The 24145-nt window shown below is 34.7% G+C and overlaps 1 protein-coding gene across 2 annotated transcripts in view; it reads left to right on the forward strand.

The window, feature by feature from the left end:
* Window positions 1–22904, forward strand: part of LOC128228819 (uncharacterized) — a 42778-nt gene extending 19874 nt beyond the window's left edge. The window contains exons 2-5 of one of the 2 annotated variants that reach the window (XM_052940320.1): window positions 7826–7870; window positions 10768–11118; window positions 17226–17336; window positions 19868–20008. In XM_052940320.1, the coding sequence (XP_052796280.1) occupies window positions 7826–7870; window positions 10768–11118; window positions 17226–17332 (503 nt within the window). In that variant the 3' untranslated portion in view covers window positions 17333–17336; window positions 19868–20008. Of the gene's footprint in view, window positions 1–7825; window positions 7871–10767; window positions 11119–17225; window positions 17337–19867; window positions 20026–22328 lie in introns of those variants that run through there. The other variant, XM_052940319.1, reaches the window with a different exon arrangement.
* The last annotated feature ends 1241 nt before the right edge of the window (window positions 22905–24145 follow it).

The following is a 24145-nucleotide window of genomic DNA, read 5'->3' on the forward strand; positions in this document are numbered from 1 at the left end:
AATTGCAGCAATTTGAACTCCAACTCATAATGTAAATTAAGCTGGTTAAGCAATACTGCAGTTCCTTGGTGTGGGGATTGCTTTATTTACTTTAATAAACAAACAGTTCTTGCGTTGGAAAGTACAATGTATTAATATGCATTTTTCTTGCCCTGACTCCATCCAAGCCTTAAATCTTAGCTCAACATGTACTTGGGGCTATGTGTAATATCAATGAGAACTATAAATTATGTTCAATCTAGTGTCACTTATGATATTTCATTCCACATACAAAAACACTAACATATTCTTTAAAACCAATATCCTATGTTATGATAAAACCATTGCCAAGTTGGTAATTTGAAAAGACAAGAAATTATATCTGGTCAGGGTTTGACATAGTCTTTCTAGACATCTACAAACTTAAGTCAACATAATAATTATGTTTTACATAAATATTGCAATGAATTAAACATATTGCAATAAGTGCCAATAACATAGCAATCAAGTATGATCACTATAGGCCTAAACATGAGATTTCAACATTTCCTGATAAACAATAAAAAAAAATTACTTAACAATTTTCTCAATATTTACACAAGCTGAAAAAATGGTCTCTTTTGGAATACTTCACATATTTCATGGCTTTCATCATTCAAACTAACATTTCGCTTGTTATTTCAATATTCAATGATTTTGTAAACATTCATAAATGATGGTTAAAATTAACAATCATGCTAATCATGCCTACCAAAAGCACCTGACTGACCAATCAGTATCCAATTTTGGTAGGGCTTATTGGTGGTTCATTGAAATCAATCATGACCTCCCACAATCTGCACTGATCAACAGTAGTTAATGAGTTGTTTCAATTGTTCTTATTTCATAAACTTAGAAAACAACTGCAGTGAATAAAATTTATTCCTCATCACTGAGAGAAAGTTTAGAAAAATGAAAGAAGCCGAGTTACATCTAGTAGGATATCAAATCCTACAAATGTATTCATCATTTTATATAACCGTATAAAGTAAATGTTAAATTTTTGAAAGTCAAAAAGTTTAATTTTTTTTGTATATCAAAGAACATTTGTGTGTATAATTTTGATGATATTTTGTGATTCATTTAATTTCATTCTTGTTTCATTTAGTGTTCAATCCCAAGCTTTCTTGTTCACATTTAAGTGCAAGAAAAGTCACTTAATAATGATCTGAATAAATTCATTATAATGTAAATTCACATAAAGGATATATTGTGCGTTTTAAAAATAACATTTTTTCATCTGTTTAAAATTATGTCAAATGTAGTGCATTGAAATTGTATTATGAGCTTAAAGCTGCACTCTCATTTTGACAACTTTTTTATTTTTTTGTCTTGGAACGAGTCAATTTTTGCGAAAATCCATGGAAACCATTTATATAAGACTGCTTACCAAAATTTAGATGGCAGATTTTTATACTAAAGTTAAAAAAAATGATGTTTTAAGCATTATTCTTAAACTGTTAGTAACGGTTTAAGCCATCAAACATTAATTTTCGAACGGAAATATGACAAACTACGAGCTGATTGTTTGTCAGCAATCTGATATCATTGGTTTGAAGATGTTTACGCAAAAATTTGCTCTTTCCAAGACAAAAAAAAGTCGTAAAAACGGTAAATCTGTGAGAGTGCAGCTTTAAACTATGACATTAATAATTCAAGGGAATGATTTTTTGTGAATTCTAGCATTAAAATTGTCTGAATCGCATGAAAATTTATAACTTATGTAAGGTATTCTCACATTGGTCACACTTTTTAAACTTTGTGCTGTCTTCTTTTTGTTTGTCTCAAATTAATACAGCATTGGCTTCACTTGTTGTTTATGAAAGGGACTGTACACCAGATTGGCACCAAAAAAGTTGTTTTTTTCTGTAACGAATCTAAAGACACTTTTTCAATAAAATATTTTACTCTTTGATATCGTTATTGTAAATAAAATACCAAAAAAAAAAAAAAAATTGCAGTGAAGTGTCGTATCCACTATGCTATGAAGACTTACTTTTACTGGGTGGAATTTTCCAGATGTATACCTAACTCGCTAATATCATGTAATAACATCAACAGCAGATCACGCATAAGGAATGAATTCTACTCGGTAGACATACCTAGTAATCTTTAATGGAAAAACACTAAATAACTGCTATTAATAAATCATTTGTAAACTATGGGGATCATCAGTTAGTAAGTTTCAATGCATTAATTGTACACATCGATACCATGTTTATGTCAATTTTCTACAATTTTCTTTAAATTTTTGCTTTTTCATCATAAACTGAGTACAGCCCCTTTAAACTGTACCTTATAATGTCTGTGACTTATCAAATATTTAATAGTAATGGTCTTCAACCAAGATTTGTTTTAATTATCCAGGTTCCAAACTGCATTGTGTATGCGATTGGAAAGGTAATCTTGAAAGCTCACTTGGTATAATTTTTACAAATAACATTCACCCTGCAAGGTACTCATATTTGGATGATACATAAAGATTTGCACAGTCATTTATGTATACTTGCATTTATTGATAAAGGATACCTTTTTCAAATCTTTGATTTAGATTGCAAAGTATAACTTATATAAATAAATATATATTCTTAACTTTATCTGAATACACAAGCTAATGCATCAGTCAATTGTAAGGCCTAAAAAAAATGTTTGGTTAGGGTTACATCCTTTTCAAAAGGTAGGGTAGGTAGGCTTTTTTTATTCTTTTTTTATTAGGCTTTATATAAGAATGTTAGTTTCATCATTGGAGAATGGTGTTAAAGTTATCTCCTGTATAAGCTTTAAAGGTTTTAAACTACACATTGAAAAGCAATTAAAAAAATATTATTTTTTTTTTTTTTTTTTTTTTTTTTTTAGTTTTTCATTAGTTTTTTTTTCAAACTGACTATAAAAACGGTAGGGTCGGCGCCTATTCCGTAGGTAGGGTCGGGTAACCCGAACAAAATGTATTTTTTTTAGGCCTAACCATGCCCCCCCTCCCGGTCCCGGAATAGCGGGGACTTTTACTTTCGGTCCAGCCAACCCCAGCTAAAATCCCCGCCCTGCAGAGATAATCTGATGGTAAAGTCCTCACCAAATGCCCCGCACCCAAGGGACATTATCTTAAGCCCCATCCATACTGTATTTTCCGGGAAGACCTGGCTCTGCGGGGCCACCTGAAAGGTAAAAACATGGCCCATTTCGCCAGCTATCCCCGGTAAACCCCCGGATGTGGGAGCCGTGGTTACAATTGACTGGTGCATAATGCTCCATAGTGAACCAATCTCATGCCAAGATGATTTCTGGTCTGACATCGCGAGGTAAGTTATTCTTAAGCATAAAAAACCTGGACAGCATTTGAGAAAGACTGTTGTGAGGTTAAATCTTCATTACTTCACTATTCCACAACATTGGGTGATAAGGGAACTTTATTGAATATTTTGATTCTAATTTTGTTCCCTAAACGCCACAAGTCAACTGATTAATTAATACAAATTCGATTCTATCTCCACAATATTCGGCACTGCATTGTTAAATAAAACTCAAAAGTTACACTTGTAAATTATTTAACCAAGTACCTTTCCCTCAAATATTTCACAAATTTATATTGATCTATCAACAACAATGCATCACCATACAGTATCTTTGACTGATTTTTGATATTCATTCATGGCTAGAAAACAAAAAGTGAGCACAAAGCGTCTTCAGAAAAAGAACTTGTAAAGTATGTACCAGTCAATTGTAACCACGAACCACGCCCCCTCCCCCCCCCCCAGGGAATAGCAGGTACTTTGACTTTCCGTCCAGCCAATCCCCGGTAAAATCCCTGCCCTGCGAGAACGAACTGGTGGTAAAATCCCGTGAATACCCTCCCGCACCCAAGGGATCTAAGATAAGAGCAATTCCCTGATATATTTTGAGGGAAGACTAAACCACCGCAATCACCCGGCATTGCGAGGACACTAGTTCTGGCTTCCATAACTTTAATGTTGATATTTATTTTTGACTGGTGCATTTCACAGGGCAGGTTGTTTTGTTTTGACACACCACGCCCCTGTCCGTTTTGTTGCTTTTTGACACTGAGTTTCCATATATTTGCTGACATGACCCTGTTTAAGAAGCCATAACTTTATCAAAACTTTTATGTCAAAACAACGCAACCTGCCCCTGTGGTAAGAGAGGATTTGAGCATGCAAAATTGTTTTATCAATGGCGATGGTTTATCACAATGTCATGTACTTACACTGAGAGTGGCTCCAAGACATTCTATGCACATAGGTAAACAATCATCTTATTCACAAATGCTGTGCACATATCCATACATTTGGCTTCATTTAGAATGAAACTTCATAAATAAGTATGCGCATATTTGATATTTTTTTATCTCCATTTTGCAAAATTGAAATCACATGATTTTTTTCAAACGAACTTGTATTGCTTGAAAATCTACGTGTCAATTTAAAAATGCTACCCACGGTAAGACGAAAATAAATCCGTTTGATGGTGGTAATCATTCAATGGCGGCTTTATTGATAAATTTCCTCAATAAAACACTAAAAAATTCACATCATCAGCATCCGGAAGTAGCATAACATACATGTATGTCTGAATCATTCGGCCGCTCTGTTCATAAATTTTGAGGTCAATACGTAGACTGGTACCCTGATTTACTTTTCCTCAAAAATATAACGTTATACAGGTACGGGGCATATGGTTTTTAGTAAACATTAATAGTATTTGAACAATAAATACCAAAAATCGTGTTGTATTTAAAAATGTGCTAAGTGCCATGCGATGATTAGTTAAAAAACTTTGTATCGAAAAGAAAATATCACGGAAACATGCAAATTATGTCGAAAAAAAGAACAGGGACCGACTTCTGAATACCAACATTGTATGCAAAGGATAACGATACTTTTTTAAACCAAATTTTCTGGTTGTTTTCTTCTTAGACCGCACGCTTTATTCGCTTTACGTATGAATTCACAAGACGTTTCGAATGCGCGACGGGCATCGCGGTTAGCTGATACTGGTTTCTTTTCGGATGAAAGAGAAAGAGGGTACCAGTCTATCAATATAGAGCATTGAACGGAAAAATTTCGCTGCGTACTTTTCCAATATGTTTATATTCTTATTGCATATAATCTGACCGTATGCAAGAATATTCATGTAGTTAACCCGATTAACTCACTCGCTACGTATGAATTTCTTGTGCTTCATTAAAAGAACATACAGTTAGCTTGAATTGCTAGGGGAACTATTTTTAATGGATGTTTTCATTGTAATCAGTTCCGGTACTACTTTGATTATTCAAATTCGCTAACGGCAATTCAATCAAAATACAGCGTATGAATACATTACGTCAGTGAACCCCAAGATGCGGCTTGAAAATGCAGACATCGCGGTTATGGCTATGAACTAGGCCACAAGTGCCCTAGCCCAAAAACTAACAAGCAAATGCATGGGGCCATTACAAAAAGCATCCTCCGAGGATAAAAATACGTTGATACTTACATATAACATTTAATAGGGGTATTTATTAGATGTTTTATATATCACAGGAGTCGTTGGAATATTTTCTCTTAATGTGCAAAATTTACTCTACTATAAGTTTCATATAATATTTTACGTTTTAAATAATGAATAAGCAGAGAAAATATTTTCCTTAATTTGTTGTCATGTCCAGTAAGTGGCGGGATATTAATTTTACACGGGTGGTTTTAGGCGCATAATAGTCATTCAGCTTCGGAAAGTTTGACTAAATGGGTCGAGATTTATAAAAATATTATTTTTTATATAAATTATATCATTGTAGTAATTTGGATATGGTAGATTGGAAGTATTATCGCTTTTTTGTATGTGTGTATATTAGTGCTAGATAATAGTTTAAGCTTCTTGAATTGATTATATTACTGAATACGATTTCTGAAAGAACATGCACATTTTTACTAACCCAAATATTTATTCGGTAGGATGTTTGAATACTATATATGATGAACTGTATTGAAAGTCAACGACCGACTGCTAGTAGGTACTAATTCAATAAATTAAAATTTGAATTGTAAGTATGGTTGTATATTCTGAGACATGGATTCCTTAGAGGAAGTTTATTTTGCTTGATGAAGTTGGATTTTAAGATAGCTGAGGTAGAGAAAGACGGTGATGCCAAATGACGTTTTATTAACATGTGCAAACGTTCCATTATTCAGCGTTAAAATTGATATAGCTATTTTCTTTAGTTTCACAAGAGATATTGACTACTGAGTTTTAGACATCTTCAGAACATTAACGCTGCAAAATACAACAAACATGCAGTTTTCTTTCATTGGCCCTAGCATGTGGGCAAATTAAGGCCAGCACGCTAATAAATAGAGGATATTTGTTTATTTCAGTGTAAGATCGTATTTTATTTCACGAGTGTCATAGAAAAACATATTTTCACGAGTGGCGAAGCCACGAGTGAAAATGTAGTGTTTTTTTTAAGATCACGAGTGAAATAAAATACGATCTTACACTCAAATAAACAAATTTTCTGTTTCTTTTATGCTTATTTTCGGAGTTTTATTTGTTTTTTTATTTATTTCTGAATTACCCCCTTTTTTGAAAAGGGTGGACTTTAGGCCGCTACCCGTGGGGCGCCCCTCATGCATATAGTTAAAGGTGTCAACTTTTCTACTTTCGGTTTGCTGAGAAATAGTTCTCTGGTATTCATTCTTATAGCTTAATATTCGCTCGTTTTTTATTGCAAAGCTTTATGAACAGTAAACAATGAAATATTATTAGTGCACATATGTTCCAAAAAATAATGAAAACACTTTTTATTTTAAGATGGGCATGAATACAAAACCAAATTACTACGCCGCTATTTAAAGAATGAAAATTTGGAAGGTCAAATGTGTTAACAAAACAAATGTGGATACTCATTGGATTTTAACCATTCTTCTTAGTTTAAGACTGCATGTACGCGTGTTTTTATAGTAAGTTAATATTCAGTCATCTTACTGTCAGAGACCAGTCTGTTTCGATTTAAAATGTTTGTTTTCCAGATAAAGAGTAAATGCCACGCTAGTTTGTTGACACATTTTGAGGTGTGGGTGGGGTAAAAAAATATCGGATCTATCTGTAAATTGTGTGAATTCTCCAGGGAGCTCATTTTACGTACTACTACGGTTAACAGTTCAAAATACATTTGAACGAGGATATAAAATTTTATGTTCGAACAGTTGTTTTTGTCTGTAATTTGTTTGGTATGAAAGCAAATGTTCGAACATTCAGCTTCAAAGATCAGTAAAATGTTTGATAAACGGGATAACCAGTAATAAACGGTAAGTTGTTAATTTCCAATTATATATTTATTTATATTTATAAAATATTTCTTTCTTTTTTTAACATTTTTAGACATAATTTACTGAAATCCAATGTTCGGTTTTGATCAAGGCAAGTACATGTAACAACAAAGGAATTTAAAAGTAGTTCTGAAAATTGATATTTTCACTGTTGTTATTTCACTGTTAAACCCCCATATGTCATCGTAAAGCATGAAAAAAAAACATCTTTATTTCATTTTTTTATGCACTGAGGGTGTCGTTTTGCTGATGTTTAAAAGGCAGGAATATTCCATGATAACACTCAAACCTCAACAAATATCCATGACGGTATTTTGATAGTTGTACTGTTTATTGTTTTGTCTCTTTTTCAGTGTTGGGCCTTGATAACGGGGCTTTGACAAGATTTGTTTGTTTTTCTACTCGGCTTGCCCTGTAGTTTCCATTGTTTTGTTTTTGTTTAGATAAATGTTTGTATCTGCTCATCTTTTTTTTGTTTTCAGACACCGATGGCAACGACAACACAGTTCCGTCTCAGCCAGAAACAGGTATTCTAATCACTGTTGTCCTCAAAAAGTATTGATACATGAAAACATTTTCAAACCCAACCATTAACTGCTGATAACTGCATATTTTGTTTTCTAATAAAATACTATACACCTCGAAATAATCTGCTTATACTAGTATGTTATGTTAAAATGTGAGGGGAATATTTAATGTAACATGTATTCAAATCGATGTGTTGATTTGGTTGTCTTGTGCATGTGTGCGTCTCTAGTTTAGTGTTTCTTTCGCTATGCCTTGTGCTAAAACTAACCATGTGCCTTTTAAACACGACATGTCCTTGTGGTTTCCATAGTTTTATTGCGTGTTTGTGACAATTCCTTCCCGTCCGCTTTATTTTCAATTTAATTGCAACGATATTGTTGTGTTCGAAAAACTTGAAGTCAATGTTTCGAGGAATAATAGCATTGCAGTCTGTGACATTTAACTGTGTTTTTCTTGCAAGCTGCTCCATTAGTTTTAATGGTGCCGTCAGCTTCCTCGTATTTCGGTAATTTTGTGAAAGACTTGCAGGGATTATTTGAGAAATAAGGACGACATTTATTATTCCCAGCACGATTCGTAAACAAAAAAACCCGTCTTTCCACTTTGAAGTATGTGAATTTAATGCTGGTAGTTTATTCCAAACATACAACTATTTAGTCGGGCTCAGTACCATGTTCCATGGTCGGGCTCAGTACCATGTTCCATAGTCGGGCTCAGTACCATGTTCCAAAGTCGGGCTCAGTACCATGTTCCATAGTCGGGCTCAGTACCATGTTCCATAGTCGGGCTCAGTACCATGTTCCATGGTCGGGCTCAGTACCATGTTCCATAGTCGGGCTCAGTACCATGTTCCAAAGTCGGGCTCAGTACCATGTTCCATAGTCGGGCTCAGTACCATGTTCCATAGTCGGGCTCAGTACCATGTTCCATAGTCGGGCTCAGTACCATGTTCCATGGTCGGGCTCAGTACCATGTTCCATAGTCGGGCTCAGTACCATGTTCCATAGTCGGGCTCAGTACCATGTTCCATGGTCGGGCTCAGTACCATGTTCCATGGTCAGTACGAGGATTGTTCCATGGTCAGTACGAGGATTGTTCCATGGTCAGTACGAGGATTCATTGAAACGACGTAAAATTAGATAACACGTGCGGTTTGTATTTGAATATTGGTCGGTGGCTTAAGTTGATTGATATGGAAGCGTTCAAGGGCCACTGTCTATAACACTTTTGAAAAACGCATCTCAAAATTGTCCTAATAAGGAGATACTATATCGTAATTAGTTATATAATTCAGACTAGGGATAATAAGTCCTGATTAGAAAATATCAACTTTCATTTGGGCAATATTAAGTCCTAATTATGACAAACTAACTCCTAGTCAGGATACACTGATTTCCTTATTTAGGAGATAATACGTCCTAATTATAAGACACTATCTCGTTATTATAAGTTACGTTGTCATTATCAGGAGAGTATCGTTATTAGCTATGAATGGCCATATATCTCGTTGCTAGGACTAGTGTTTCCATATTAGGACTTGGTACTTCATAATGACATATAACATCTCATAATGAAGGCTAAGTATCTCCTTATTAGGAGATAATGTATCGTTACTAGCAGTTTGTATCTTTTAATTACAGTAAAGATTCTCATAATAAGGACTTAGTATCTCGTAAGTACGAGATAGATATTTCTAATTAGGACTTAGTATCTCCGAATTAGAACTTCAGGAGTATCATCTGACTATGAGTAAGCATCTCGTAATTATGACTTACTGTCTCCTGATTACGAATAAATACATGTATCTCCTAAAGAGTAGATTGTATCTCTCAAAATAGTATGTAATATGGAACAAAAACACTTCAGTAAATTGAACTTGTTGTAAAAGAGCGACAAATCTTTTATTTTCTGCATTTAAGAAGGGTTTCAAGGATATGTATAATATTATATGTCATACAATTATTTTTTGGAACGTTTGCATCCACAACACGTTTATATAACAATATGAAAAGCTAACTCCGTACCTTCGATCGATTTCGAGATAAACTTCTAAATCTAAAGTACTTGTTCACTGCTGGCATTTAGCTCCCATACTGTACGGTGATGATTCCCGAAAGACACTGCGATCATTTACAGAGTGAGGTAAATATAGATTTCTGTCAGACGACTGTCCAATTCTGCTCCAAGCTGAAACACCCAAAGGCAACTCTTAACATTTCTACAACTTTATTTCTTGATATATTTTCCTATTTAGAAAACCATGACACCTTCTAAAAGGTTTGGAACACATTTACACTTCTTTCAATATATCGTTCAGCAGAACTATGTTATGCGAATTCATTTACATTATGTTTCGTACTCACTTTCTTTTACGTGTAGTATTATCATGTTATTAATTAGGTGTTTTCATATTGGCCCGGTTATTTGTCCAAAGTTAGCTGAATTTTCCTGAGCCCGAAAGGACGAAGGCAAATACAGCTGACCGATGACAAATAACTCGGCCAATATGAAATCACCTAATTAATAAGTATTATATTAATTAACTATTGCGTATGGTACGACATTTTGTTCAAAAACATTCAAATAACTTACCTTAAGTTCTCATTGAAGCAGTTTTCATCCCTTTTTCATGCATGGTGTCTGCTTTCCTAGACTTGACTTTGCTGATTTTGACATGCATCCTTAAAGTGACATTGCACAGTTAAAGCTCTGTACAGTGTAAGGAAGCATGTCTTTTCGTCTTAATTTCGTAAATCGTTTGCCAAAACGTCAGATTTTTTACCTTTGTCGTCCGTTTTGTCGGTGTACAAAAACATAATTATTGTAAAATCCACCAACGGATTAAATACAACTGTAATATCAATATCGTTATCGTACACCATTTCACACATTGCAGAGAGTCTGGTGGTGGAGACAAAGGTGGAAATGGAGGTTTGTGGGTCCGGCAACTCAGCTACTTCCGTGCGGTTCGAGGATATGATGGTAGACACTATCAACGCCACCACTCTCCACCTGGACTGGTGTCCCCTGCTTAACTGTGATACACTGTATGGATACAAGATCCGCTACTCAATCAAGGACCACTGCTCATACAATGAGATATTTGTCACGTCTGGGATCTCGAGCTACACGATCAGTGGCCTGAAGCCCAACACCGAGTATATAATCAGCGTGAACGCCGTGGATGCTGAGGAGCGGACCGTCCACAACTGCGGCTGGGGCACATTCCGCACCGACGACCTTGATGGTACGAATTATCACGCCTTTATGTAACTGAAATCATTTTCTAAGCACTTCCTTATATCACCTCATTTGGTTTTATATAGGTAAATTTAAAAAAAAAAAAATCACGAAATATACCCTTTAAAACGTTGAAAATCTGGTTATAAAATTTAGGTTACAATGTTTTCTGTTCTTCAAAAGGGCCGGCGTCATACTTTTTGTTTCCGTTCAATGATTCATGGCTGACACGCTCCTATGGAGACATTGACAATTGGAATTGTATTTAAAGCGTTTCCTTTCTGACAATATATTAGTTGTAAAAATACCATCAGGTACTAGTAAAGTATACATTTGTCGCTGAATTTTGGTTTATATCTAGCGTACACATAGACTTATCTTAGGGTGGTTTAGCGGTATGCGGGTCAAGGTCACCGCCAAGACTGCTCAAATCGTTTAAAAGTGGCTGGTCAACCCCATGAATTAGTTATGACAAATGTCTTTGTGTATTTCAAGTAGATTAATATGGAGACACCGGTTAGGCCACATTGGATGTGGAAAATATAACTGCTTAATTGGTTAACCAAGTGTTCTTCTTTACTTTGGTAGAACAACAAGCCTTTATACGGGGTGGATAATTCAGATTCTTGGTCTAGTAATGTAAGCCATGTGGCAATGGTTTAAAGGCGGTGTAGCATTGGTTGTTTCTAATGGGGAAATACTGTAATATTAAAAAGACATTTTGCATTTCTTATCGCGATATTTATATGGATAAATTTTGGTAAAGGCCTTAGTCAACAATAACCAACTATATGTGTTTTCCTCAAGATAATGCTAAAACGAAAACGTATTTAAGAAAAGGTCAACATACACTCATTTTTGCAAAAGCTATTATCTGATGAAATTTATTTTCCAAATGGGAATATTACAATTGGCCGCGAATCGACTAATGGAACTAGAAGCATAACACTTGCACGTATTAAGAAACAGTGCTTGCTCATCACAGACTTGCTCGATTCAGCAGGAAAGAATCATATCAACTTTAGTTTCGTGACAAGCATTTTTCTCTATTACACCCCTGACAGTCACCAAGTTAGATTCTTCCCATTCCTAATTGCATTTTCAACAAGGAATTAGACCGATAGTATGATAAGTCAAGATAAATAAACATAAGTATTAAAACAAAAGGTTAGTTTCGAAAACTTTATGATTCATGTACAGCTATTTATTTTATTTTCCTTTGTCACTTAGTTTTAATGACGAATGTTCATGTGCAATCTAATTTTACCACAATTTCGGTTCATATCGTTTGTCATACGACTGTGGTCTGTTTGTGGTACTGCAGTCCTTTTCACTAACTGTGGTTTGTTATGCACGTTTCCTATTTTAGTTTGAACTTGTCATGGCTAATTTAAGTCCCACTTATTTAGGAGGCAAAACATAAATCCGAAATACTTCATCGTGATAACTTGATTTCGTTCGAGAGTCAAATCATTTCCTGTTTAACGTTTCAGACATCGCGCAAAATGATTCATGGCGATGCGGACATACTCTATTGTAATGTAATAATGGTGTTTTGTTCGTTCCGTTCGCGTTTTATAACGGATGACTTTAGTGCGTGACTGTGCAGCAACATATCAGCATTGTATACCGATGAATCGCCGCCCTTTGAGGGAAACTGGTATCATGTATCACTCAACTTTTGACCTTGTACATAAAAGACAAAAAAAGTTGACGAGGAAATCGATCTAGAAAGGCTTCCTTGATGATAAAGGCTGACAGTGCACGAACAAATAATTTGTGAGAAATAGTCGTGATCCCGTATCTCATATTCAATATTGTCGGGGCGGAATGTAAAATGTATGTATCGACGGTTGCCCTGGAAACGATAATATATAGGCAGCAAGCCACTATTGTCTGTTTGGTGGATATTTCTACTTGAAATGTAAAAATACGAATCATATTTGTTTTGACATTATTATATATATATTACATTGTGTTCACAACATAGGATCGTTTTAGTGGACTTTATATTCAGCAATCAAAATGTTCCACAGACACCGCAGTGCGTCGGTCGTGCTTATTTGTGCTAGCGGTTCATTATAGGGAATTTTATCAGCACCAGGAAATGCACAAATTGCCGTTGTGTTTTGGTCAGACGGTATTAACTAAACAAAAATAAACTGCACGTTAGTAAAAGCAAATTATATTAAGCAAATTAGATACCTGCATCTCAAAACCGTTGTTATAATGATAGCATTTGCAAAACCATCCTCCAATAATAAGCATATATTTATATTTATATGAATTATATATTGATGTTATATGAATACGTTTAACAATAGCAATGATCGTTAAGCGAAACAGTACAAAGAGGGAGATACAGAAATGCATATATTTGATGTTCAGTTGTGGTAATTCGACCTATTTTCTCAAAAATAAATATAACGTGTCGTTACGAATTATGCAAAAACTGTCCGCCTATCTGATTGATTTGTTATTACAACTGTCAAATCGGATTACGAGATTTGAGACCGAAAGTCTAATCACAAGACGGTCAATCCTTACTGATACAAGGAAGATAACAGAACAGAACAGAACAGAACAGAACAGAACAGGCACTTTATTAGACTAATATAGCGGCTACTCATCTTAAGTTAAAAGGACTGGAGTTAAGTTAAGTTAAGTTTTTAAGTTAAAACTGGAACCCTTCAGTTAATGTTGATATATGCTCAAATGTCGTCATTTAAGACCATAATTTTCAATGGTGTTACTAAGGAATTTAAACGTGTGTTATCAATGGATCGTTAAATTGTCAAAACACCCCTATTGTACCAGTCCTTGTGGCCTTATGGTTCTGTCGCACTGGTTGTCCTTTTTTCTTGACTTAACCGGCGTGGGTTCGCACGCCACTAAAACAAAATAGTTTTTTTGTACTTTTTTGGCATTTTCGACATCATAGAATAAAATAATGATAGCATAAGTGTTTTCAAAAGCATTTTTGTTTGTTTTTTTGTCCAAAAACATAAGAAGGTCCCTCTAAGGAATGTGTTGCTTGATCGATATCATTATCGGGGATATGCATGCAGTTGGGCTGGTTAAAGAGTGTGGAGTACTCTAACCAACCCAACTGCATGCATACCCCGATGATGACATCAGTCACGCAAATCATTACTTACATTTACACCAATAGTTCATTATTTCTTTTCAGAATTGTGATAAAATACTTTATTTCATTTCAGAAAACCTTACAGTAATTCTTTCTCAACCATTCTGTAAATAAAACGACCCTACAATAACCGGGAAGAGTTTATCATTTTACGGCACAATTTTGCGCGGTGTATATTTTATCACTTCATAGTTGTTACGTAAAACCACTTTTAAACGGACAATTGAAACTCTTATGACAATCAAACATTTAACATATCAAAATAAGTACACTTTTATGTGTTCTATGTCTCGGTCATTACAACATATACTATAACGTTCTTTACAAGGTATATTCACTACGCGTATATCGCCCAGTTTGAGTTCATAAGTTATGTACAGACACACTTAGTTTAACAAAGAATTAACGTAAACTCATTGGTCTAATTATTGTTCATAATCAGAAGAAGTTTTAAAATTCTATACATAGCAGACGTAATACTAATACTTCCGAACCATTCTTGTTTGTAGGTATCCATAACTCTTCACTTAAATTCCCTTATAAATGCATAAACATGCACAAATAGGGGTTATTAATACTAATACGTACATATGCAAACCATAATTATATAACAACTTTTTTAACATAAGATGCCCAGTTTATACAGCCGTTATTACAGTTATTAAGAGTTTGGATATACACAGATCGCATAACAACATTTTTTATTATCTTAGATATTTTACCAGTATTTTCTATTTCATGTATATGTATTGATATGTAACGTATACCATCCTATTTTCCGTATACTGCAACGTTACATGTGTGTATTCTTACCTTTAACAAGAGTTCACATTTTTAATGAATGTGTTCTTATTCTTTTGAATTAGTATTGCCCCACACTTCACATCCTAAATCTAAAATCAAGCCAACAAAAAACATTAACCAATTTACCAAATAATTTAGGCTTTAGGTCATTTGTTTGCATTTATTTAATTTATTCATAACCTGGGTGGAGGTTCGGGCTTTTAAACTAAATGCTCTGATTTATTGTAAAACTTTCAGTATAATTTACAACAGCTCTTAAATAATTAAAATTATCGACTACTGTTATATATTATGGCCATTATAGGTCAAATTTAATTTTGACGTGTTCCCGGAGTTACCAATAACGAAAAAAACAACATTATTTTAGGTTTGTATATATTGACCTATACACACCATGCATTGCGAAATAGATAAATATCATTTAGATGGTTTTGGACTACTACACGGATGCGAAACAATGGCTCCAGCTCTTTTAGGAGCTGTGTATAAAAAAGAGCCAATGACACTTCCGAGCTAGAGCAAAAGAACGGATATCATCGTAAAACGTAAGTATGACTCGTTATTTTATCTAATATCACAATTATGAGGGCTTATTTGAGAAATCGGGGAATGCAGTGCCATATAAATATGTTTAATTTTCACACGTATTTCGGTTATTTTGTAAACATATGTTTTATGGAGTTATAAAAAACGATTCTCCCATCAAACACATCAATGTTTACAAACGAAAGTAGAACATTTTCACCAATTTTCAGCTGAATTTCACCCAAGAAGCTTACCTTTAAGATAAAGCCAGTATTATCGAGTGCTTTTATTTTGTCGGGAATAAAAATGACCGCCTCCACGCTTTGGCTCAAGCTCCCTGGCTTTGGCTCCAGCTCAACCCAGAAAAGGAGTATAAACATGCTTATTCCGGTAATCAGGCGGTCATTTTTATTCCCGACAAAATAAAAGCACTCGATAATACTGGCTTTATCGTAAATGCAAGCTTCTTTAGTGAAATTCAGCTGAAAATTGGTGAAAATTTTCTACTTTCGTTTGTAAATATTGATGTGTTTGATGGGAGAATCGGTTTTATAACTCCATAAACAATAGGTTTACAAAATAACCGAAATGCGTGTGAATATTAAACATATTTATATGGCACTGCCTTCCCCGATTCCTCAAATAAGCCCTCATAATTGTGATATTAGATAAAATAACGAGTCATACTTACGTTTTACGATGATATCCGTTCTTTTGCTCTAGCTCGGAAGTGTCATTGGCTCGTTTTTTTATACACAGCTCCTAAAAGAGCTGGAGCCACTGTTTCGCATCCGTGTAATACGAATGACTTGCCGAAAATGCCTATAGCGTTTACAAATAATAGCACTATCAATCAATACAATATCATCAATGCTAAAACCAGAGTTTATGCTATCCTGCAAGTTTAGTTCCAGGTAAAATTTAACCCCCGCCCCCTTGCCTCAGGTTAGCGGCATAACTAAAGTATTCAGACGATATATTTTAGCACCCAATTTAAAATTTTCATACGTATCTTTAAATCTTCTTAGTATTTTACCTTGTATACCCGATCTGTACATTTTAACAACTTGGCGATGCAATATATGATATAAAAAATAGCATGTCAACATAAATGACATATACTCTTTATTGTTTTTGACAAATGTTTGCATAATATGCAATGAATATGAGATGCTCAATAGATAGCAGCATTACCCTCGATGCGTCTTGAAATTGGTGTTAATACATTGCTAAACGAATTACGATTTATATATAAGAGTTTCCTTGAATCTTTCTTAAAAAAAAATAATATGATTAACAGCAGCAGATAAACATGGATTAGAATAAACTTCAAGTTAATGTTTTCGCCCATCGCGTCCCGTTTTGAATAGTCTTAGTCGTTTTAACAATATAAAACTAGGATAATCTCAACTTACGACTAAGATCTAGCATTTTACAAAGAATTCTTTTCGAAGACACTCTTTACATCTGGAAGGGACACTTGGCATCAGCTGATAGTGTCCCCTTTGGTACTTAACTGTTTTAAGAGATTCGAAAATTGAATAAACACAGTCAAATCTGATTCGGCGGAGATTGACATTGTCGTAAAAGTGCTGGTATATGCATGGTCGGAAGTGTCGAGTGTTTTGCTGTTTCAGGACCGGAGAGCCGTAGGTCCGCGCCGTACGTGGCCGTCCTGGTGGCTGCCGTCCTCCTTACCACCGCCATCGTCGTTCCCCTCACCATCCTCCTTTCCGCTTCTTGACCCCGTAAGCCCCAGGGTCCCGTTTCATTAAAGGATCTTAATCGTAACGTCACATATCTTAAATAAGTTAAAAAATAGTTCCTCGAGTGAGTTTTTAATTTGACTCAAGTACAGTTCATACACTTACAAACAAAAGAGGATAATGAAACTTTACACTCATTTCACTATACGGCTAAGATCTTTAATAAGACGGGCTTCAGGGCCCTGACACTGTTGTATGCATGTATTAGTTGCCATTGTGATTGATCGTCGTCCAACTTTTTGTCAGTAAAATTTAGTATAATCACTATAAATATTTGATACAATTCGGATTTTTTTTATTCAGAATATTTCTTTTTAATTGAGTGTGTTAACATGATCGTGGCCTCATCATTTTATCAAACTTTTACTCCGGAGTACAATTATAATTATTGGACCTTATGACCTGCTCGTAAAAAGTTAAATTTCTCAATAACATTTTAAACACACTTTTTGTATGTATATTCAAATGTTTTCTCTTAATCTTTATGCCATTTTTAACTCCCAAGATGTAAAAAGTGCATTCATCGCAATTACAAATGCAACAAAACCGAAAGAACATTCTAAATTCAGCGCGCACAACGTCAAACCTATCGCACATATCACGGTACTTTCTTAACACCGAGTGGTGTGTAAGCTTATTTATACACGAACTCGGGCAAGGCCCTTTCAGCGAGTGCTCCGTTAAGATAGTTAGTCACCTTATGTAACCCTGATTATAGCTACCCTGGTTCTTTAACGTGAACCAGCACTGTCACATGGTCACCCATTTAACGTCTCTCCCGGGAGACGATTAGTATCATGCTTGTTTGCAGGGAATCGAATGTTCGACCACTGCAATGACAGTCAAGTGTGTAACCTCTAGACCACAAATGCTCCGCAATTCCATATGTTCCGTGTGGCGTTATATATTCTTGATTTATATTTTTTAACTAAGGAGTTGGTGGTTTTAAAACGAATAATTAAAAGCTTAATTATATCTAACTGAAGAAAAGGGAGGTAATCAGACAATACGTATTGACACATTAAATCGGCAAATGTCCATTAAACAGCATTGATAATTGTTCATCCGAAAATGCTTAAAACACATTTATTTAAGCAACTGGAGCTTAATTTCTTCAAATGAAATTTCATTTGAAAATGTTCAGTATTTCTATCGTTCTTTCTCCAGTCGAAACATTTGCAAAGCGCTATGTTCCGCCCACTTATCAACCTCATTTCTTCATAGTGAGTCAGTAGTCGAGTTAAGGATTCCCTTGGTATTCCCCAACCATTTCTGTTTAATAAACATCGTGAGAACCTCTGGGTTTTATCAAACATTATAAGAGACTTTACCATAGTTATATACGTACATTTTTTTCTAATAATTAATCCTAAGTGGTAATGGGACTCTAACTTTAGGTCCAAAATAACTTTTACACCGTCCTTTTTACACCGATAATTGCACCTTATTGGTTGTTTTGTTGAAGTTTAGGTATAACAAACACATCAATCATTAAACGATTTTTCAAAGGGGGCACCAGCATCCTAGGGATAAAGTTTGTTTAATGAATATATTGATTCTGTAAAAATAATCATTAAGTATGACGCCAAGCCAAAAGTATGAATCAAAGAAGTCATGTACGCTAAAAAACGAAAATGAGGACATGTAAACCTGGTTTGTAGCAAGCGATATATTATGTTTGCAGTCAATAGAAATAAAAAAAAAAAAATCCGAAAATATGTGTAGACTCCGTCTGCATGGTCGATAGTGTAAACTTTTTGAAACACTTTGTAAATTGTTTGTTTTTATTCTATTCTGTGTCAAGCGTGAGTGTTACCGGAAACTTATGGATAAAAATGTTCGTTTTTTTTTTCGAAAGAGCCCACAGCTTATAACATGTTAACCTACCTTTAAATGCAAATTCAGATTGACGGTTAGACCCGACTTGTGGTTAAGGTGTCTCAAAAGATTTGATATCGTTTTAAAATAAGTATCTGCAGAGTATTGATAATAACAACGGCTGTATTGTAGTTGATGCCATTTGAAAGGGTAGTGTAAGTAGAAAATATTTTGACAACGAAAATAATATTAAAAATACGTTGTTTTGACCTTGAAAGACTACAAATAGCCCATATCAGTTGAATAAACAAAAACACAAACTGTAATATTTCTTTTATAAACCATGACATAAAGTAAATGTTATTTATTGCGTTTTTTCATTTATTTTATCATGTATTATAGATTTATATTTTATAAAAATATTTATATTATATCGCTTCGAGATAGAATTATCTAGTTTCTGTCAGTTAAATACGAAACCCTCATTTCTCAGCCAGCAACACCCTTTCAAATGATATCAAAACTATATTGGGACCCCAGGCATCCGGACTATTAAAGCCTTATTGTCAATGGCTACATGAAACGACACGCTTATTTATACCTCGGATACCTTAAGTCTCAATTTACCATTTGATGACATAGGCTTACATTTAGATGTTTACGTTTCGAGGAACCATGTTTAAATATTTTTGCAGATGAGCATCAGGGACGCCAAGAGTCGCCTTATTTGGCAGCCATTGCTGGTGCATTACTCATCGTGATTGCTCTCGTTGTGCCAATAACTCTCCTATTTGTGAAAAAATGTGGCCCCTGTAACGGTTCCATAAACGACAACTCCTCAAACATAGATAAGGTACCGCACTAACTGGGGTATGCACTTAGTTACTTATGCACACATTGTTGAGTTAAGACTGCAAATGCACTTTAATGCGCCCAGGACCGCCTTAATACATAGTCCATGTAATTCTCTTAGGAACGGGGTCTTGACGTGCAATTGATCAATCTATTTCTTTGACTGGTGACCGTATCAACACAATGGAATCAAGCTCTTCAATATTGCATCCTGGGAAATGTTGTAGCGCAGCTACGTTTAAATTGAACATGCCCGTATATCGGGAAAATTTTGTGAGATTTTATTTCGAGAGAAAGCGAAAAAATGTTGGTTACAATAGCTGTGACATTTTACTTTTGGGGTTCAAATTTAATTCTGTTATTCAAATAGAAATTCTTTATTTAAAAGTCAATTTACAATAATGCGCTCAAGTTAAAGCAAACTCTATGAAACGATAAAGAGCAAATCTTGGCATAACGTCTCCCTCTACATAAAGTGATTGTCTTTCCTAAATTAATATCTAATATCTAAAACAACAACTGGCTATTGGTTTGTAAATGTGGGGACAAATGTAAGGAATAGAGTTCGAAAACCGGTTTTATCCCTCGTGAATCCATTTGCAGTTTCGCTGACAGCTACATATTTATTGACAAAAGAAATGAATAATATGAATGTATGTTATGTTTGTAGTCTGGTGGTGGCCTTGTTTGCATGCTATTTATTTATCTACCTGCCAATAATCAGGTTCATAGTAGATGTTGTGGCAACATGGCTTACCTTTTCAAAAAAGTAATTTTACACCCTTTCCTTTTATAGTAATCAAATCCTCTCAAATCCATTACAACGAAGTCCTGTTACAACATTTTTTAAGCATGTCCTATCACAGCCTTTGTAATGAAATCCTTTCACAGCGATTGCAATCCGTCCTGTCACTGCCTTTTAAAGAAACGCCTATTACATCATTTGTAATGAAATCCTATCACAGTCGTTGTAAGCAGATCCTATCACAGTCTTTGTTATCAATTCCTGTTGCAGCCTTTGTAATGTAATCCTATCACAGTCTTTGTAATCAAATTCTATCACAGCCTTTGTAATAAAGTCCTTTTTTCAACATGTCATTGTTCAGCCTTTGTAATCACTATCACATCCTTTGTTAACACATTTTATTACAGCCTTTGTAATCGAACCCTATCACAGCCTTTGTAATCAAGCCCTGTCACATCCTTTGTAACGAAACTCTATCACAGCCTTTGTAACGAAACTCTATCACAGCCTTTGTAATGATACTCTATCACAGCCTTTGTAACGAAACTCTATCACAGCCTTTGTAATGAAACTCTATCACAGCCTTTGTAACGAAACTCTATCACAGCCTTTGTAATGAAACTCTATCACAGCCTTTGTAACGAAACTCTATCACAGCCTTTGTAACGAAACTCAATCACAGCCTTTGTAACGAAACTCTATCACAGCCCTTGTAACGAAACTCTATCACAGCCCTTGTAACGAAACTCAATCACAGCCTTTGTAACGAAACTCAATCACAGCCTTTGTAACGAAACTCAATCACAGCCATTGTAACGAAACTCTATCGCAGCCTTTGTAACGAAACTCAATCACAGCCTTTGTAACGAAACTCTATCACAGCCTTTGTAACGAAACTCAATCACAGCCCTTGTAACGAAACTCTATCACAGCCTTTGTAACGAAACTCAATCACAACCTTTGTAACGAAACTCTATCACAGCCTTGTTAATGAAATCCTGCCACAGCCTGTGTAATCAAATCCTATTATGAATATTGTAATCAAGTCCGGTCACGGCCTTTGTAATCAAAACCTATTATGGCCATTATAATCAAGTCCGGTCACGGCCTTTGTAATCAAAACCTATCATAGCCATTGTTATTAAGTCTTGTCACATTCTTTATTGGCCGCCATATCGAAGATCAACAGCCGGTATGAGTACCGTAACGGGTAGTACAACACGTCTCGCAGTCCATTCATTTATAACAATGTATTTTTAACAATTAAAGTTAAATATATTAAATATGCATGCATATTACATGCTATTCTCTTTACCTTTGTCCGTGCTGTTGTTTTGTCAATCAGAACCGTTAAATGTAATTTTTGTTTCGATCTACATAAAATAGTTTTTTTGTCAGTTAAATATGTAACATTATCTTATTATAAAGTAATAGGGTTTAATGATCAATTAGAGATATACTGCATAGGAAAGCTGTGTTGTTATATAAAACTTCATTTTGTTCATATAAAATAAACAATTGTAAAATGAATTTATATAAATATGTTTATTTGTTGTCAGGGTGTAATGGCTGAACACACATCTATTCAACCTCTGACTGCCACGGACACGCCAGGTGGCGTTGTGAACAGAAGAACCAACCAAGACACTCTGTTTGATCACGTGGTCTCGACTCTAACATCTCCAGATCTTCCTGACGACAATACCGAATCGGAATTTTAAATAATTTAGAGTTCTTATAAAATGTCTTTGACAGAAAAACACAAAAACACTCAAACAATGTGAGACTCTTTTTATTGTTTATTTTCAATAGAATTATAGGATTTCTAAATTACGAAATTGTTTTGTAAATATAATATTTTTAAATAACAAAATTGTTTTATATATAGTTCTATTGCTTTATGTAAGAGATAGTATTTACTTGGTTGTAAATTCCATTTTAACTTCATTTTAGCATTATATATATATTATGTTACACAATGAGGTTAATGTAAATTATAAAGGTTTTGTACGTATCCGTTGTACATGGAGTTTAATACCAGAAAGTTTAAATCCAAAGATCAGTTTGAGAAAACATAGAGATTTTAATTGTCAATTGTATAACTATATAAAAAAAATAAAGTTTTGGAGAAACTATTACTAGTTGTGAACTCTGGAATTTATGTGTAAGGGGCAAATACTTGGTAGAGACTAAGTTCATTTCGACACCGTTTCTTTCCCCCTTTTACGATATGCTAGATTGCGCTAAATTCAAATGATTTAGTCCACATTCATTTCTTTCAAACTGTTTTGACGTTTTGGGAAAAGTCAAACTTAAAATAACTCGTTTAGGTAATTATTCCAATCAAAGTGATGAAACGGTTAACGATAAGGAAGCATTATTTTATATAATTGCCGATATAGTTCATTAGTACAGAATCCGCTTAGGCTGCGGTAGAACCCGGGTTCAAGGCCCAACTGCGACGCTAAGAACTGGCCTATCGCGGCATTACGGGATATTATTTGGATCAATTGAGTATTAAGTATTGATTAAAATCTTGAATTGTTGTATTCTGTTTATCAGTTATTTATACTGGACACGTTTAAGAATCAATGGAAAACAGCTAGAGCTAGGGTATCGTACCCGGATCCTCGTTTAGTTTAATCCGTTTTCTTTTACTCTGTTGATATCAAGTTGTAACTTGAAATTGCGGTCACTTCTAACTCATGTCAGTTATGGCATATAAATACACTAATCTTTAAGACGTGCACATAGCGACGTCAAGTCATAATGCAGCCAACGGGCACGGCCAGACGTTTATGAGCTCTAAAAAACGAGCAAGCGTTATCGACAAAACAGTCGTTAAACGTTTAAACCATTTCATTTTCAGCCATAAGCTAATTATAAAAAACATCTAATGGATATAATCATATACATCAGGGACAATCTAAGCCGGTTTTTTTTTAACCGTCATATCATACATATTAAGAATAAGTATATACGCTGTATGCTTTATTTGTAGTCATGTGTATTCTTAATGATCATTGTAATGAAAAAAATTGATACTGGATATAAAAAATATTTGTTTAAAACAAGATTAAAGGGAAAATTTGGGTAAAATGGTGTTTTGTGTCAATAAAGTCTTTCGACATACGGGGACAAGGCAAGTAACATAGAGTGTGAACATTGAGTCATACTGGGAGAAGGCAAGTAATCTAGATTGTGAACATTGAGACATACGAGGACAAGGCAAGTAACCTAGATTGTGAACATTGGGACATACGAGGACAAGGCAAGTAACATAGAGTGTGAACATTGAGTCATACTGGGAGAAGGCAAGTAACCTAGATTGTGAACATTGGGACATACGAGGACAAGGCAAGTAACCTAGATTGTG

Source organism: Mya arenaria, chromosome 3 (genome assembly GCF_026914265.1).
Source record: "Mya arenaria isolate MELC-2E11 chromosome 3, ASM2691426v1".
Taxonomy (NCBI): Eukaryota; Metazoa; Mollusca; class Bivalvia; order Myida; family Myidae; genus Mya; species Mya arenaria.